General features: G+C 45.0%; 1 protein-coding gene across 3 annotated transcripts in view; it reads right to left on the bottom strand.

The window, feature by feature from the left end:
- LOC139279980 (diacylglycerol kinase zeta-like) overlaps positions 1–18,384 on the bottom strand; it is a 521,188-nt gene that overhangs the window by 261,363 nt on the left and 241,441 nt on the right. For 2 of the 3 annotated variants that reach the window (XM_070899369.1, XM_070899370.1), the window contains 5 exons: positions 11,962–12,018; positions 8,878–8,946; positions 7,828–7,899; positions 6,392–6,508; positions 6,223–6,294 (listed from right to left, as the gene is read on the bottom strand). In XM_070899369.1, coding sequence (XP_070755470.1) covers positions 6,223–6,294; positions 6,392–6,508; positions 7,828–7,899; positions 8,878–8,946; positions 11,962–12,018 — 387 coding nt within the window. Of the gene's footprint in view, positions 1–6,222; positions 6,319–6,391; positions 6,509–7,827; positions 7,900–8,877; positions 8,947–11,961; positions 12,019–18,384 lie in introns of all 3 variants that reach the window. The other variant, XM_070899368.1, reaches the window with a different exon arrangement.

Here is an 18,384-nt window from a genome sequence, read left to right as displayed (position 1 = left end):
CTTGATAGGTCAGTCCCGCCATCCCAGGAATCAGTCTAGTGAACCTTCGCTGCACTCCCTCAACAGCAAGAATGTCCTTCCTCAGGTTAGGAGACCAAAACTGTACACAATACTCCAGGTGTGGCCTCACCAAGGCCCTGTACAACTGTAGCAACACCTCCCTGCCCCTGGACTCAAATCCCCTCGCTATGAAGGCCAACATGCCATTTGCTTTCTTAACCGCCTGCTGTACCTGCATGCCAACCTTCAATGACTGATGTACCATGACACCCAGGTCTCTTTGCACCTCCCCTTTTCCTAATCTGTCACCATTCAGATAATAGTCTGTCTCTCTGTTTTTACCACCAAAGTGGATAACCTCACATTTATCCACATTATACTTCATCTGCCATGCATTTGCCCACTCACCTAACCTATCCAAGTCGCTCTGCAGCCTCATAGCATCCTCCTCGCAGCTCACACTGTCACCCAACTTAGTGTCATCCGCAAATTTGGAGATACTACATTTAATCCCCTCGTCTAAATCATTAATGTACAGTGTAAACAGCTGGGGCCCCAGCACAGAACCTTGCGGTACCCCACTAGTCACTGCCTACCATTCTGAAAAGTCCCCATTTACTCCTACTCTTTGCTTCCTGTCTGACAACCAGTTCTCAATCCATGTCAGCACACTAGCCCCAATCCCATGTGTTTTAATTTTGCACATTAATCTCTTGTGTGGGACCTTGTCGAAAGCCTTCTGAAAGTCCAAATATACCACATCAACTGGTTCTCCCTTGTCCACTCTACTGGAAACATCCTCAAAAAATGCCAGAAGATTTGTCAAGCATGATTTCCCTTTCACAAATCCATGCTGACTTGGACCTATCATGTCACCTCTTTCCAAATGCACTGCTATGATATCCTTACTAATTGATTCCATCATTTTACCCACTACCGATGTCAGGCTGACCGGTCTATAATTCCCTGTTATCTCTCTCCCTCCTTCTTTAAAAAGTGGGATTACATTGGCTACCCTCCACTCCATAGGAACTGATCCAGAGTCAATGGAATGTTGGAAAATGACTGTCAATGCATCCACTATTTCCAAGGCCACCTCCTTAAGTACTCTGGGATGCAGTCCATCAGGCCCTGGGGATTTATCGGCCTTCAATCCCATCAATTTCCCGATTAATAAGGATTTCCCTCAGTTCCTCCTCCTTACTAGACCCTCCGACCCCTTTTATATCCGGAAGGTTGTTTGTGTCCTCCTTAGTGAATACCGAACCAAAGTACTTGTTCAATTGGTCCGCCATTTCTTTGTTCCCCGTTATGACTTCCCCTGATTCTGACTGCAGGGGACCTACGTTTGTCTTTACTAACCTTTTTCTCTTAACATATCTATAGAAACTTTTGCAATCCGTCTTAATGTTCCCTGCAAGCTTCTTCTCTTACTCCATTTTCCCTGCCCTAATCAAACCCTTTGTCCTCCTCTGCTGAGTTCTAAATTTCTCCCAGTCCCCGGGTTCGCTGCTGTTTCTGGCCAATTTGTATGCCACTTCCTTGGCTTTAATACTATCCCTGATTTCCCTTGATAGCCACGGTTGAGCCACCTTCCCTTTTTTATTTTTACGCCAGACAGGAATGTACAATTGTTGTATTTCATCCATGCGGTCTCTAAATGTCTGCCATTGCCCATCCACAGTCAACCCCTTAAGTATTATTCGCCAATCTATCCTAGCCAATTCACGCCTCATACCTTCAAAGTTACCCTTCTTTAAGTTCTGGACCATGGTCTCTGAATTAACTGTTTCATTCTCCATCCTAATGCAGAATTCCACCATATTATGGTCACTCTTCCCCAAGGGGCCTCGCACAACGAGATTGCTAATTAATCCTCTCTCATTACACAACACCCAGTCTAAGATGGCCTCCCCCCTAGTTGGTTCCTCGACATATTGGTCTAAAAAACCATCCCTTATGCACTCCAGGAAATCCTCCTCCACCGTATTGCTTCCAGTTTGGCTAGCCCAATCTATGTGCATATTAAAGTCACCCATTATAACTGCTGCACCTTTATTGCATGCACCCCTAATTTCCTGTTTGATGCCCTCCTCAACATCACTACTACTGTTTGGAGGTCTGTACACAACTCCCACTAACGTTTTTTGCCCTTTGGTGTTCTGCAGCTCTACCCATATAGATTCCACATCATCCAAGCTAATGTCCTTCCGAACTATTGCCTTAATGTCCTCCTTAACCAGCAATGCTACCCCACCTCCTTTTCCTTTTATTCTATCTTTCCTGAATGTTGAATACCCCTGGATGTTGAGTTCCCAGCCCTGATCATCCTGGAGCCACGTCTCCGTAATCCCAATCACATCATATTTGTTAACATCTATTTGCACAGTTAATTCATCCACCTTATTGCGGGTACTCCTTGCATTAAGACACAAAGCCTTCAGGCTTGTTTTTTTAACACCCTTTGTCCTTTTAGAATTTTGCTGTACAGTGGCCCTTTTTGTTCTTTGCCTTGGGTTTCTCTGCCCTCCACTTTTCCTCATCTCCTTTCTGTCTTTTGCTTTTGCCTCCTTTTTGTTTCCCTCTGTCTCCCTGCATTGGTTCCCATCCCCCTGCCATATTAGTTTAACTCCTCCCCAACAGCACTAGCAAACACTCCCCCTCGGACATTGGTTCCGGTCCTGCCCAGGTGCAGACCGTCCGGTTTGTACTGGTCCCACCTCCCCCAGAACCGGCTCCAATGTCCCAGGAATTTGAATCCCTCCCTGCTGCACCACTGCTCAAGCCACGTATTCATCTGCGCTATCCTGCGGTTCCTACTCTGACTATCACGTGGCACTGGTAGCAATCCCGAGATTACTACTTTTGAGGTCCTACTTTTTAATTTAGCTCCTAGCTCCTTAAATTCGTTTTGTAGGACCTTATCCCTTTTTTTACCTATGTCGTTGATACCAATGTGCACCACAACTACTGGCTGATCTCCCTCCCTTTTTAGAATGTCCTGCACCCGCTCCGAGACATCCTTGACCCTTGCACCAGGGAGGCAACATACCATCTTGGAGTCTCGGTTGCGGCCGCAGAAACGCCTATCTATTCCCCTTACAATTGAATCCCCATATCACTATCGCTCTCCCACTCTTTTTCCTGCCCTCCTGTGCAACAGAGCCAGCCACGGTGCCATGAACTTGGCTGCTGCTGCCCTCCCCTGATGAGTCATCCCCCCCAACAGTACCCAAAGCAGTGTATCTGTTTTGCAGGGGGATGACCACAGGGGACCCCTGCACTACCTTCCTTGCACTGCTCTTCCTGTTGGTCTTCCATTCCCTATCTGGCTGTGGACCCTTTCCCTGCGGTATGACCAACTCGTTACACGTGATACTCACGTCATTCTCAGCATCGTGGATGCTCCAGAGTGAATCCACCCTCAGCTCCAACTCCGCAACGCGGACCGTCAGGAGCTGGAGGTGGATACACTTCCTGCACACATAGTCATCAGGGACACTGGAGTCATCCCTGAGTTCCCACATGGTACAGGAGGAGCATAACACCCGACCGAGCTCTCCTGCCATGACTTAACCCTTAGATACACTTAAATTGGCAACAACAATGTTAACGTTTACTCACTGTTATAGAAGAGAAAAAAGAAAAACTACTCACCAATCACCAGCCAATCACTCACCCCCTTGGCTGTGACGTCGCCTTTTGATTTCTTTCTACTTCTTTTTTGCCTTCTCTCCCCGCTGCAGCTGCACAGGTACGCCTCTCACTGCCGCTGAGCCTTTATAGGCCTCACCAACGCCAGGAACTCCCGCCTCTCGGACTGCCGCCGCCTCTCACTGCCGCTGAGCCTTTATAGGCCTCACCAACGCCAGGAACTCCCGCCTCTCGGACTGCCGCCGCCTCTCGCTGCTGGGAGGTCTTACTGCAGTTGTACAGGGCCTTGGTGAGGCCTCACCTGGAATATTGTGTTCAATTTTGGTCTCCTAATCTGAGGAAGGACGTTCTTGCTATTGAGAGAGTGCAGCGAAGGTTCACCAGACTGATTCCCGAGATGTCAGGACTGACATATGAGGAGAGACTGGATCGACTGGGCCTGTATTCACTGGAGTTTAGAAGGATGAGAGGGGATCTCATAGAAACATTTAAAATTCTGACGGGACTGGATAGGTTAGATGCAGGAAGAATGTTCCCGATGTTGGGGAAGTCCAGAACCAGGGGACATAGTTTAAGGATAAGGGGTAAGCCATTTAGGACTGATATGAGGAGAAACTTCTTCACTCAGAGAGTTGTTAACCTGTGGAATTCCCTACTGCAGAGAGTTGTTGATGCCAGTTCATTCAAGAGGGAGTTAGATATGGCCCTTACGGCTAAAGGGATTCAGGGGTATGGAGAGAAAGCAGGAAAGGGGTACTGAGGTGAATGATCAGCCATGATCTTATTGAATGGCGGTGCAGGCTCAAAGGGCTGAATGGCCTACTCCTGCACCTATTTTCTATGTTTCTATGTAATGTAGGAAATGCTGCAGCCAAATTGTATACAGGTTGGTTCTGGCCGGGAACTTGTGTGCTGTGCAGAGTTGGTGCAGACCCAGGAGCAACGGTGCGGTGACTGTGAAGACCTGGCCTGGAACAGGTAGGATTGGTGTTTTTATTGCAATTTTTGTCACTGTACAGTAGTTGGATTTCATTTTTTGATTTTTCCCTAGGCCCGGTTGGCAGCGGTAATGGTTTGGCAGGGTGTCCGGATTCCGGAACATTTTGCGGATTCTGGCCGACCTCGCCACGGAGCGTCCTGGAGTCCGAATTCTGGCCCATTCCAGATTTTCGTCCCTGCGCCTGTAAACGGTTTTAATGATGTTGGTTGAGGGATAACTCTGATGCTCTTCTTCGAAATAGTGCCATGGGATCTTTTATGTCCTTGTGAGAGAGCAGATAGGTCCTCATCCGAAACACAGTACCTTCGACAGTGAAGCACTTTATCAGCACTGCACTGGAGGGTCAGCCGAGATTTTTGTGCTCAAGTCTCTGGAGTGGGACTTGAACCTACATCTTTCTGACTCAGGCGAGAGTGCGACCCACTGAGCCATGACTGAAGATGGGAGAGTTGGCCAAATATTCAAAAGTGCCTGTATATACACACACATCTGCTGAGTGGTCTTGTACTTTCTTGCAGAATCATTTTGCATCTTGGGAAAAGTTGGGGGGCAAATTAATAGTTCACCCAATTTTTCAAATATATGCCACATGTACAGATTGTTTTAGACAGATGTAGTTATTTTTTGAAGCGATGGGTTTATTTGATTTACACTACCCTAGCTAGAGCGAGGTGGTTGCTATCCCTTTCCAAGAACAACTTGCACTAACATAGTGCCATTAACATAGCTAAATGTCCCAAGACGCTTCCCAGCTGGAAAGAGGAACAGAGGAGGAGGAGGAGGAGTTTGAGGGGAGGTATGGGCAAAGGGGTAGGTTTTATACGACCGCGGTTGATATAAACTGCAGGCAATGTATCTTGTGGTTCTTTTTAATGAAAAAGAAAGTGCATTTTGTCTACCCCTACCTAAGCTTTCTTTGCTTCATGCATCATTCCTGAGCCCAAACAGAACTACGTCAGGCAAAAGCAAAATACTGTGGGTACTGGAATCTGAAATAAAAACAGAAAATGCTGGAAATCTCAGCGGGTCAGGCAGCATTTGTGGAGAGAGAAACAGAGTTAACGTCTTGGGTCTGTGACCCTTCGTTAGCAACATTAACTCTTGTTTCCCTCCACAGATGCTGCCAGACCTACGCCAGGCCTCTGTTGGTCTGGAACTGGTCACCAGGGCGATACGGCCTGTTCTCTGCTCCTTCACCTGTACGGACAATGGCACCACTGAGATTGGACTTTGCTCGGAGAGCCCTCATCGCATTAACCCAGAGTGCAGAGTATTGGAGCCCTGCCACATCCTAACAGCACTTTCACCGCACAGACTGCAGAAGCTAAAGAACGCGCAGCTCACCACCATCTCAAGGGTGCCTAGGGATGGCCAATAAATGCTGGCCTTGCTAGCGGCGCGAACATTCCCAGGACACTTTTTTTTTTAAATCACCACCCTCCTCCCCTCTTGTTCCCAATTATCCTGTTGATAATTTAAATATTCTTGTCCCGTGACCAAATCCAAATTCTAGCAGTAATAACGAGTCGAGCAATTAATTGTTAAAAAAAAAACACACTGCCGCTTACCTCAGCTCCTTTTTTACTAGATTTCCTTTTAAATGAGGTCCGTTTTTTCTTTTTACTCGATTTCAGTGAATTCTGCAGGAAGGAAAGAGCAAGACGCTGCAGTCAGTGGTGAGCAGACGCCAGCTTGGAAAGGTTCAGGCGCAGAGATCATTCACAAAGTGCCCCTCACCTGAGACCGTCTCACCCGGATGATCCAGGTTGGCGGAACGATAACTGCGGCGTGGGCACCCAGTGTACAGGGCTCCTCAATCTGTTGGAGCATGAAGCAGGTCACCTTGTTGTGATACTGCAGGAGAGGATAAGGAAACAGTCTGAGTAAAATGCTAAGCAGTCACTTTATTTCCTCCCCCTCCCCCGGTTCATAAGAACGTAAGAAATAGGAGCAGGAGTAGGCCATTTGGCCCCTCGAGCCTGCTCTGCCATTCAATAAGATCATGGCCGATCTGATTATGGCTTCAACTCCACTTCCCTGCCCGCTCCCCCATAATCCTCGAGTCCCTTATCGTTCAAAAATCTGTCTATCTCCACCTTAAATATATTCAATGATCCAGCCTCCACAGCTCTCTGGGGAAGAGAATTCCAAAGATTCGTGACCCTCTCAGAAGAAATTTCTCCTCATTTCGGTTTTAAATGGGCGACCCTTATTCTGAAACTATGCCCCCTTATTTTAGATTCTCCCACAAGAGGAAACATCCTCTATGCATCTAATCTGTCAAGACCCTTCAGAATCTTGCACGTTTCAATAAGATCACCTCTCATTCTTCTAAACTCCAGTGAGTACAGGCCCAACCTGCTCAACCTTTCATCATAAGACGACCCCTTCATCTCAGGAACCAACCTAGTGAATGAACCTTTTCATTATCTGTTCTGCTGTCGGTGCATCATGGCACCAGACTGCATCAAGGAGCGACGATGGGATGTGGGCACCACATTCAGACCGCCAACCTCAGCCTTGCCATCACCAGAGCCCGGGAACCAAGGCAGAGTAAAATCTGCAACCACAGATCTCTCAAATGCCTCCAGCTCCCACAGTTGTCTTTCGATACTATGAGCTGGTTTTCAATATTTGTTAATTAAGGGCTTAAATATCCATTTAAAAAAAAACTCAATTTTGCATCAAAATTGCCCAAAGAAAAGGCACGGCATAGAAAGATGGTGAGGCAAACAAACATTCGGTTAAGATATAATTTAACTTTCTAAAAATATCCGAAGGTTTGTGGAGTCAAAACGCGTCGAACAAACAGAACAGGTTATGAGAGCGAGGGGATTTGCAAAGGATGAACTGAGCGTAAACTGTGTGACGAGGTTTGGTCACTTCATCCCTTTTGTCATTTAATCACTGCTGCTCCCCACCCTATCACAGACCTCTGCCGTTTGTTCTGTCCCTGCCCCCACCGGGCTCTGTTTCTGCTTAAACTCTGTTCATCGCTCACATTTTCAACTCCTGATAAAGGTCATCACCGTGAAACGTTAGTCTGTGTCCTTCTCCACAGATGCTGCCTAACCTGCTGAGTGGCCCCAGCATTTTGTGTTTCTATGGCAAGGTGTGGTGTTTCACTTAATGGCTCGGGATAGAATCGATTTCCTTATAAATTTAAGACTTACCGCTTGTTTACACCAGGAACAGCTGATAGCTACAATCTCCTTACTGTGAAAGGCAAACTTCTGCTGGAAACCCTGCGTGGGAAAAGAGAAAAGGGCGGTGGTAAGAAGTGATTCACAAGGCAGCCAAAGTCAAGTCCAACATGCCATTAGGGAGCCGCTCCAGTAGTACAGCAGGCGCCTACCCAGAGCCCAGCCACTTACATCACTGGCACAGCATCCTCCAGCCAAGAAACCCAACCTGCCAGATCCTCAGTGGGCTGCCCAGCACTCAGAATATTTAGAACCTCTCAGGCAGGAGACACGCATTGCTAGTTTACACAATGTGTGATGGAGGTGGGATGGAAGAGTCCTTCAGATTGAAAGGAATTCATCTCCCAGAGTAATGTTCCTCTTTAACATTGTCAGTTAACCATACTCAGTCTTTCCTTCTCAAATATGCTGTTATAACAGTAGGCAAGTGTTTCTTTTGTGGGCGATGGATTATATAATGAATGTGACGAGTCTATTCGGAGGCTCCAATGGACTATGTAAGTAGATGAATCGAATGCCTGAAGGAGTATTAAACCTGGATCATGCATTCATACTCAAAAATAAAGTTTCACTGGCTGGGCATCTAAGCTTCAGCAAGCACTGAAATGTTAGGAGTCCATTTCCACAGTAAATAGCTCCCTAGCCATATCACCTGATCACACCAATATCATCGCCCTCCACCTCCTCCCCTGGTTCCCAATGCAAACCTGGCGTCCTTCTCTCCTGCAGCCTGCTGTATGACTGCCTTGGTGCACCTGGTTTCAAATACCCCTTTCAATCCCAGCCATTACTTCTGGTTACCCGTCACCTTCTGAACACCATCCACTGATTCACTCCAGCTGCATATGCTCGACAATAAATGAGCAACAATTCACATTTGGCCTTCTGAAGCTCGAGTTCCTGTGAGAAGCCCAATTGGCGTCAGGATTGAATACACGCCCAGCTGTCTTGAAGATTCATTCCCTTCTCTGCGTCACTACAACATGTTTACACTGCAGGCCACACTCGGACCCCTCGTACCTTGCCACATTGCTTGCACTTCCCCTCCTGCCGCCTCCGATGAACCCAATGGTGCCGTACAAACGTGGACTGAAAGGGCAATAGGGAAACAAAAACACGTCAGTGTTACAGTTCATTCAGTATGCAACTGGCAACCCATTCGGGTGTCACGGTGATAATATCCCTCCTGCTTTCATTCACACTTTGGCTCTCTGTTGTTTGCTGGCCCATATGCTACACAGTGATGGAATCCCCTAAGTAAGAGTGGGAATTGGATCATGCTGTGCTGTTGTGTGGGCACCATTTCTTCCTTCTAAATTATCCGAGATTTCTGTGTGACGCAAGTGTAGTCACACTGGCATACATTTATAAAACACACTTCCAATCACTCATATCTTGTGCTGGTACAACAAAAAGAAAATCTTAACCAACACATTCTATAGATGGGGTCTACCGCGGGAGAGGGGCTCTTTGTCCACCTTTGGAGCTCATAATTCCCCTGTTTCTCCTAATTACCCTGTTCTGAAGCCCTTTCCTAATTCCCGTGTTTCTCGAACCCTTTCCTAATTATTCAGTTTCTGGAGCCCTTTCTTAATTACCCTGTTTCTGTTTCCCTTTCCCAATTCCCATGGTTCTGGAGCTGCTTCCTAATGTCCCTGTTTCTGGAGCCCTTTTCTAATATGCACCTGGTTTCTGGAGCACTTCCCTAATTTCCCTGTTCCTGGAGCTCCTAATTTCCCTGTTTCTGGCGATCCGAGATCCCCTGTTTCTGGTGGCCTTTCCTAATTCCCCTCATTCTGGAAATTCTAATTTCCCAGTTTCTAGAACTCTTTCCTAATTCTCCTCCTTCTGGAGCTCTTTCTTAATTCCCATGTTTCTGTAGCCCTTTCCTAATTCCCATGTTTCTGATGCCTGTTCCTAATCCCTGTTTCTGGAGCCATTTCCTAATTTCCCTGTTTCTAGCTCCAGAAACCGTGAAATTAGCAAAGGCTCTGTGAGAGAAAACACAGCCATTGCATCCTTTACCGGTCTGTGCCGCGATCTGGCACTACGCTCGAGTGCCGGGCTGATTGCACAGCACCCTGCTCCCCGATGGTCCAGGTAGGGACCGGCAAAGTCGGCAGCTTGGCCGTCCCCATTAATGAAGAGGATGGTCACTTCTACGCTGCAATGCTACGCGCCCCAGTGGGCAGTGCTGCACCCCTCTCCCTGTGCTGCCGCCCCGCTTGCGCCCCACAGAAGTGGTGGAGCGCATTATTTTTTGCTTCACTTCCTCTCAGAGGAGGTAACCCCAATATTGCGAGCAGCACGGGGCAGCCATGTCGGGCGCAGTAACTTCCGCCTCACAGTTCTTACCGCCCCCCCCAAACAGGGAACTCCACAATTCCCCCCTCCCACCCCCACCCCATTCTGTTTATAGATGGTTTCTGTGCTTAAAGATAGTCTGAAATGTGTGTATATATTATTTATATAACAGACATCTACATATATGTACAACATATCATTCAAAATTTATAATAAAATTATGTATATGAAGTAGGCAAATGATTTTGCTGAACTGAATAGTGATAAATGAAAACTTCGCTTCCCAGCTGAACGCAGGATCAGCCTCAGTGCGAGAAAGCAAATCAATAGTTAAGGACATAAGAACATAAGAATTAAGAGCAGGAGGCGGCCATTAGGCCCCTCGAGCACACTCCGCCATTCAAATAAGATCCTGGCTGATCTGTTACTTCAACTCCACCTTCCTGCATTATCCCCATATCCCTTGATTCCCTTAATATCCATAAATCTATCGATCTCTGTCTTGAATGTACTCAACGACTGAGTCTCCACAGCCCTCTGGGGTAGAAAATTCCAAATATTCACCACCCTCAGTGAAGAAATTTCTCTTCATCTCAGTCCTAAATAGCGGACCCCTTATTCTGAGACTGTGACAACTGGTTCTGGACTCCCCAGTCAGGGGAAACATCCACTCTGCATCTACCCTGTCAAACCCTGTAAGAATTTTGTATGTTTCAATGAGATCACCTCTCATACTTCTAAACTTGAGAATATTGGCCTAGTTTACTCAATCTCTCCTCATGGGTCAATCCCCCCCCCCCCCCAGGAATCAGTCTGGTGAACCTTTGTTGCACTCCCTCTATGGCCAGTATATCCTTCCTTAGGTCAGGAGACCAAAATTGTACACAATACTCCAGGTGTGGTCTCACCATGGCCCAATATAATTCCAGTAAAACATGCTTGTGTGACTGGGCAAGTGCACATTGTATCAACATTAGCATTTTTGAAGTATTGGAGGTACTGGATATCACTTTTCATTAAAATTGTCTGATACCATTATGCCCTTATTCTAACTTTGGTTGACAGTTCAATAGCCACAGGTTGTTTGAAACAAACTTCTGCTAGTCCTTTTGTTAATTTCACGTCGTTCCATCGCATATGGTGAAAGAAGACTGTAAAAGGGTGATCACTGGACTTGCTATTTTGACATCAGAAAGTGGTTTTAAATGTACCAGTGAGAATTAAACATATGGGAACTCTCAGATTTGACCCAACATCTTATCGCTTATTTTTTTTTTAATACATTTGGGATGGCGGGGGATTGCCTTATGAAGAAAGATTGAGTAGACTAGGCCAATATTGCAAAGCGAGTTGTGAAATTTTACTTATTTTTTAAATTGGCCCCATTGGAAAATTGGTTTCAATAATTGAAGCTGTAAGGGTTTATATTGAGACTTATTTAAAAATGAAAAAAGATTTCATAACTTGCTTTGCAATTTTCTCCAAATGTATTTAAAAAAAAATAAGCGGCAAGATATTAGCTAGGCATTGCTCAAAATCAATATAGTTCTTAATTTCAACAGATATACCTACTGGGGCAGTCAGAAATATCAACCAACGGGGAAGGAACCTTAAAAGATGTTCCTATTACCGTCTCTGTAAACCTATCTACTTTACAGTGGGCATGTCAGCCTGAGCTGTATGTAGACACTGCAGCAAGACTCACAGCTAATTCTGGCAGGAACTGACTTCATATCAAACATCAACCATCTTCAACACAGGGATAACCTTTTCCTTATCACTGCCCGTGTATTCACTTACCTCGCGAATATTACGTGACCCAGACTCCCGGAATGTTGGTTTACATCTAAAATTTATCTGGAGATTTAAAAAGGAACATCACATAGAATTGGTCTAATCTTTAAGAAGAACATACAGACATCAAGACAATTGTTTTGCAATCCATTTTTTATAAAGGATTTTTATAAATTTCAGATGATTACATAGCACCTCCAAGAAATGAATTTAAAATCAGAAGTGGAAAAACAAGGGAACCAACCAGGGAGCAGGCTTTCTTAGCTATGGTACTGTGTAATGAGACAGGATTAATAAATGATCTCGTAGTAAAGGATATTTGGACTTTCAAAAGGCTTTTGACAAGGTCCCACACAAGAGATTGGTGTGCAAAATCAGAGCACATGGTATTGGGAGTAATGTATTGACATGGATAGAGAACTGGTTGGCAGACAGGAAGCAGAGAGTCGGGATAAACAGGTCCTTTTCAGAATGGCAGGCAGTGACTAGTGGAGTGCTGCAGGGACCCCAGCTCTTTACAATATACATTAATGATTTAGATGAAGGAATTGAGTGTAATATCTCCAAGTTTGCAGATGACACTAAACTGGGTGGCGGTGTGAGCTGTGAGGAGGACGCTAAGAGGCTGCAGGGTGACTTGGACAGGTTAGGTGAGTGGGCAAAAGCATGGCAGATGCAGTATAATGTGGATAAATGTGAGGTTATCCACTTTGGGGGCAAAAACACGAAGGCAGAATATTATTTGAATGGCGGCAGATTAGGAAAAGGGGAGGTGCAACGAGACCTGGGTGTCATGGTTCATCAGTTACTGAAAGTTGGCATGCAAGTACAGCAGGCGCTGAAGAAGGCAAATGGTATGTTGGCCTTCTTGGTTGGGGATTTGAGTATAGGAGCAGGGAGGTCTTACTGCAGTTGTACAGGGCCTTGTTGAGACCTCACCTGGAATATTGTGTTCAGTTTTGGTCTCCTAATCTGAGGAAGGATGTTCTTGCTATTGAGGGAGTGCAGCAAAGGTTCTCCAGACTGATTCCAGGGATGGCTGGACTGACATATGAGGAGAGACTGGATCAACTGGGCCTTTATACACCGGAGTTTAGAAGGATGAGAGGGGATCTCATAGAAACGTATAAAATTCTGACAGGACTGGACAGGTTAGATGCGGGAAGAATGTTTCCGATTTTGGGAAAGTCCAGAACCAGGAGACACAGTCTTAGGATAAGGGGTAGGCCATTTCGGACTGAGATGAGGAGAAACTTCTTCACTCAGAGAGTTGTTAATCTGTGGAATTCCCTGCTGTAGAGAGTTGTTGATGCCAGTTCATTGGATATATTCAAGAGGGAGTTAGATATGGCCCTTACTGCTAAAGGGATCAAGGGGTATGGAGAGAAAGCAGGAAAGGGGTACTGAGGGAATGATCAGCCATGATCTTATTGAATGGTGGTGCAGGCTCGAAGGGCCGAATGGCCTACTCCTGCACCTATTTTCTATGTTTCTATCCTCTAGGAAAGAGTGATCATAGCATGGTTAAATTTCAAATTCAGTTGGAGGATGAGAAAGTTGGATCTCAAACCAGTGTCCTGATCCTAAATAAAGGAGACTACAAAAGTATGAAGACAGAGTTGGCTAAAGTGAACTGGAAAAATAGATTAAAGTGTAAGACAGTTGATGAGCAGTGGTGGACATTTAAGGAGATATTTCATAACTCTCAACAAAAATATATTCCAGTGAGAAGGAAAGACTTTAAGAGAAGGAAGAACCATCCATGGCTAACTAAGGAAGTAAAGAATGACATCAAATTGAAAACAATGGCAGACAAAGTGGTCAAGATTAGTGGGAGGCCAGAGGATTGGGAAGCTTTTAAAAACCAGCAAAAGGCCAACTAAAAAATAATAAATAAAGCGATGATAGATTATGAGAGTGAACTAGCAAGAAATATAAAAACAGATAGTAAAAGTTTCTACAGGTATGTAAAAAGGAAGCGAGTAGCTAAAGTAAATGTTGGACCCTTAGAGGATGAGACTGGGGAATTAATAATGGGGAACAAGGAAATGGCACAGACTTTGAACAAATATTTTGTATCGGTCTTCACGATAGAAGACACTAAAAACATCCCAATAATGGATAATCAATGGGCTAAAGAGAGGGGGGAACTTAATACAATCACTAAAGAAAAAGTACTCAGTAAAATAATGGGACTACAGGTAGACAAGTCCCCTGGGCCTGATGGCCTGCATCCTAGGGTCTTAAACAAAGCGGCTGCAGAGATAGTGGATGCATTGGTTTCTAATCTACCAAAATTCATTGGATTCTGGAGAAGTCCCAGCGGATTGGAAAACCGCAAATGTAACGCCCCTATTTAAAAAAGTAGGCAGACAAAGCAGGAAACGATAGATCAGTTAGTCTAACATCTGTTGTTGGGAAAATGCTGGAGTCCATTATTATGGAAGCAGTAGCAGGACATTTGGGAAAGCATAATACAGCCAAGCAGAGTCAGCATGGTTTTATGAAAGGGAAATCATGTTTGACAAATTTACTGGAGTTCTTTGAGGATGCAATGAGTAGGGTGGATGTGGTGTATTTGGATTTCCAGAAGGCATTTGATAAGGTGCCACATAAAAGGTTACTGCACAAGATAAAAGCTCACAGGGTTGGGGGTGATATATTAGTATAGATAGCGTATTGGCTAACTAATTGAAAACAGAGAGTCGGGATAAATGTGTCATTTTCCGGTTGGCAAACAATAACTAGTGGGGTGCACATGTACAATCTATATTAATGACTTGGATGAAGGGACCAAGTGTAATGTAACTAAGTTTGCAGATGATACAAAGATAGGTGGGAAAGCAAGTTGTGAGGAGGACACAAAAAATCTGCAAAGTGATATAGATAGGCTAAGTGAGTGGGTAAACATTAGGCAGATGGAGCATAATGTGGGAAAGTGTGAGGTTATCCACTTTGGCAGAAAAATAAAAAAGCAAATTATTATTTAAAAGGAGAGAAATTACAAAATGCTGCAGTACAGAGAGACCTGGGGGTCCTTGTGCACAAAACACAAAAAGTTAGGCCCCGGTTTTCCACCTTCACGATTTTTGGTGCCCACGTACGATAACGTATGTTTTCTCCCCCTCCGCCACCCCAGTTGTGCTAAAAAAAAACCGGCACTTTCCACAAATTAGAAGTTATTTTTAGCGCTACACTACACCCGAAGACAATTCTGGAGGCGGAGCTTGTAGTGTGCGCAAAAAAAATCACGGCTCATGCGCTGGAAAAAAAATCACTTTCTACACGTGATGGGTCTGCCTGGTCTAGATCAACAGTGAGAACCTATTGGTATCAGAGCTGGATTTGCAGATTGAAAATACAGCTTCGAACAAAAGATGGATGCAAGGGAAGGGGACTGAGAAGGAGAAGGGGAAGCTGTAAGGGCCAAGAGATTTCTAGCAGAAGAAATTGAGTCCCTGGTAGACATCAGTGAGAGGAGATGGGATGTGCTTGAAAACAAAGGAAGAATGTGCCCAAAAAAAAACGGAACCCTCTGTACTCGCAAAAGTTTGGGACCAAGTTGCAGTAGAGTTTTAATTCATTGTCCATTACCCCAAGAAGCGACGCACAGCTCAAAAAGAAGCGGCAGGACCTCAAACAAGCAGTGACTGTAAGTGATATTTTTATTTAAATTTATTAAAATTAATATTTATATTGATGCACTGCAATAACATCTGTAAATGTGATTCGTGTGTGTGTGCGTGTGTGTGTGCAGAAGGACCTTAAAAAGTTCTATTTTCATCTTTGCAGAAGATGGTGTCACAGATCAACCGAGAATGGTCACAAAGTGGAGGAGGTCCGGCAAGTAGGCTGCAACTAACAGCCGTGGAACAGAGGATAGCTATTATGACTAAATCTTACAGGAGATGATCAATCACCAACGTGGACGCTAGGCCCAGGTTACCGAGAGAGAATAAGCACTGCAAATTGCACAGTCTGGGTTGACTAAATGTTAAGTGTTGCGTGGGTTAGCTACATTTCCGCTTCCTTCCCTGCTACTAACCAATCATCTGCTCTGTTATGTTTGCAGATGTTGCGCATCAGGAAGAGACAGAAGATGCACCTGAAGTAGAAGAGCATGTTCAGGAAACTGTCAGTCCTTTTCAGAATGGCAGGCAGTGACTAGTGGAGCACCGCAAGGTTCAGTGCTGGGACCCCAGCTATTTACAATATACATCAATGATTTAGACGAAGGAATTGAATGTAATATCTCCAAGTTTGCAGATGACACTAAGCTGGGTGGCGGTGTGAGCTGTGAGGAGGATGCTGAGGCTGCAGGGTGACTTGGACAGGTTAGGTGAGTGGGCAAATGCATGGCAGATACAGTATAATGTAGATAAATGTGAGGTTATCCACATTGGTGGCAAAAACAGGAAGGCAGAATATTATCTGAATGGTGACAGATTAGGAAAACGGGAGGTGCAACGAGACCTGAGTGTCATGGCACATCAGTCATTGAAAGTTGGCATGCAGGTAAGCAGGTGGTGAAGGCGGCAAATGGCATGTTGGTCTTCATAGCGAGAGGATTTGAGTATAGGAACAGGGAGATCTTGCAGTTGTATAGGGCCTGGGTGAGGCCACACCTTGAATACAGTTTTGGTCTCCTAATCTGAGGAAAGACATTCTTGCTATTGAGGGAGTGCAGCGAAGGTTCACCAGACTGATTCCCGGGATGGCAGGACTGACATATGAAGAAAAACTAGATCGACTAGGCTTATATTCACTGGAATTTAGAAGAATGAGAGGGGATCTCAGAAACATATAAAATTCTGACGGGATTGGACAGGCTAGATGCAGGAAGAATGTTCCCGATGTTGGGGAAGTCCAGAACCAGGGGTCACAGTCTAAGGATAAGGGGTAAGCCATTTAGGACCGAGATGAGGAGAAACTTCTTCACTCAGAGTTGTGAACCTATGGATATCTCTACCACAGAAAGTTGTTGAGGCCAGTTCGTTAGATATATTCAAAAGGGAGTTAGATGTGGCCCTTACAGCTAAAGGGATCAAGGGGTACGGAGAGAAAGCAGGAATGGGGTACTGAAGTTGCATGATCAGCCATGATCATATTGAATGGTGGTGCTGGCTCGAAGACCCGAATAGCCTATTCCTGCACCTATTTTCTATGTTTCTATCTACATCAGAAGAATGAAGGGCAGCAGGAAAACATCGATACTGAGATGGTTACACTGGAATTAGAGCTGGTGAACCCCTCGAGGATTCCAAGCCCTTTCCTCTGCGATTCAACCGTTTGAGGCTACGGGTCCCAGTGTGTCGCAGCAAGACACACCTGGAAGACGGCAGAGGAGGGTGGGAGGGAGAGCTGAACCTGAAATACAGAATACAGGGAACATAGGACAGCTCGTGGGGATGAGTGGGGAGAGCATCCAGCTAACGAGATCGCTCCTGGAAATAATAAATCACTCAATATTTAACGTGACACAATTCTCTCTGTCTAACCCTGGGTGAGGACGGGTCTCGAGAGAATTTTTTTTGCTGCAGAGAGTTGAAGCTGAGAGATTATTTACTATGCATTATTATGCATTATTGTCATGGTTGCATAATTCACCAACCAGAAAGGAAAAACACACAAACTTAAACACTTAGCTAATGAGAAAGAAGAAAACTGACTGAAACATCTCAAATATAGACTCGACATGCATTGGAAATCAAAAAAAATGAAATTCAGAGATTTTTGAAATGTATTATCTCCAGGTGAAGCCTGGTATCTATGTGATTGCACTAGAGAGGGTACAGAGAAGATTTACGAGGATGTTGCCTGCACTGGAGAATTTTAGCTATGAGGAAAGATTGGATAGGCTGGGTTTGTTTTCTTTGGAACAGGGGAGGCTGAGGGGAGACTTTATTGAGGTGTATAAAATTATGAGGGGCTGGATAGCGTGGATAGGATGGACCTATTTCCTTAGCAGAGGGGTCAACATCCAGGGGGCATAGATTTAAAGTAATTGGTAGGAGGTTTAGAAGGGACGAGGAAAATTTTTCAGCCATTGGGTGTAGGGTCTGGAATCCACTGCCTGAAAGGGTGTTAAAGACAGAAATCCTCATCGCATTTAAAAAGTACTTGGATGCGGACTTGATGTGCCATAACCTACAGGGTTACGGATCAAGAGCTGGATTTGGGATCAGGCTGGATAGCTCTTTGTCGGCTGGTGTGGACACGACGGGCCGAAATGGCCTCCTTCTGTGATGTAAATTTCTAGTCTATGATTCTATGATCTGGGTGTAGATTGAATAAATGTTTAAAAAAAAAACACAATTGAGGAATACTAACCCAAAATTTAGTATCAAGTGCCTGCTTTATATCGAGGATACCATACAATAGGAGTGACTGGGAAGGGGTTTGGTCCGTTGGAATGCTATTGAATGGGAG

This window comes from Pristiophorus japonicus, chromosome 14 (genome assembly GCF_044704955.1).
Source record: "Pristiophorus japonicus isolate sPriJap1 chromosome 14, sPriJap1.hap1, whole genome shotgun sequence".
Lineage (NCBI taxonomy): Eukaryota > Metazoa > Chordata > Chondrichthyes > Pristiophoridae > Pristiophorus > Pristiophorus japonicus.
The sequence above is the reverse complement of the archived record's forward strand: the minus strand, read 5'-3'. Positions and strand labels throughout refer to the sequence as shown.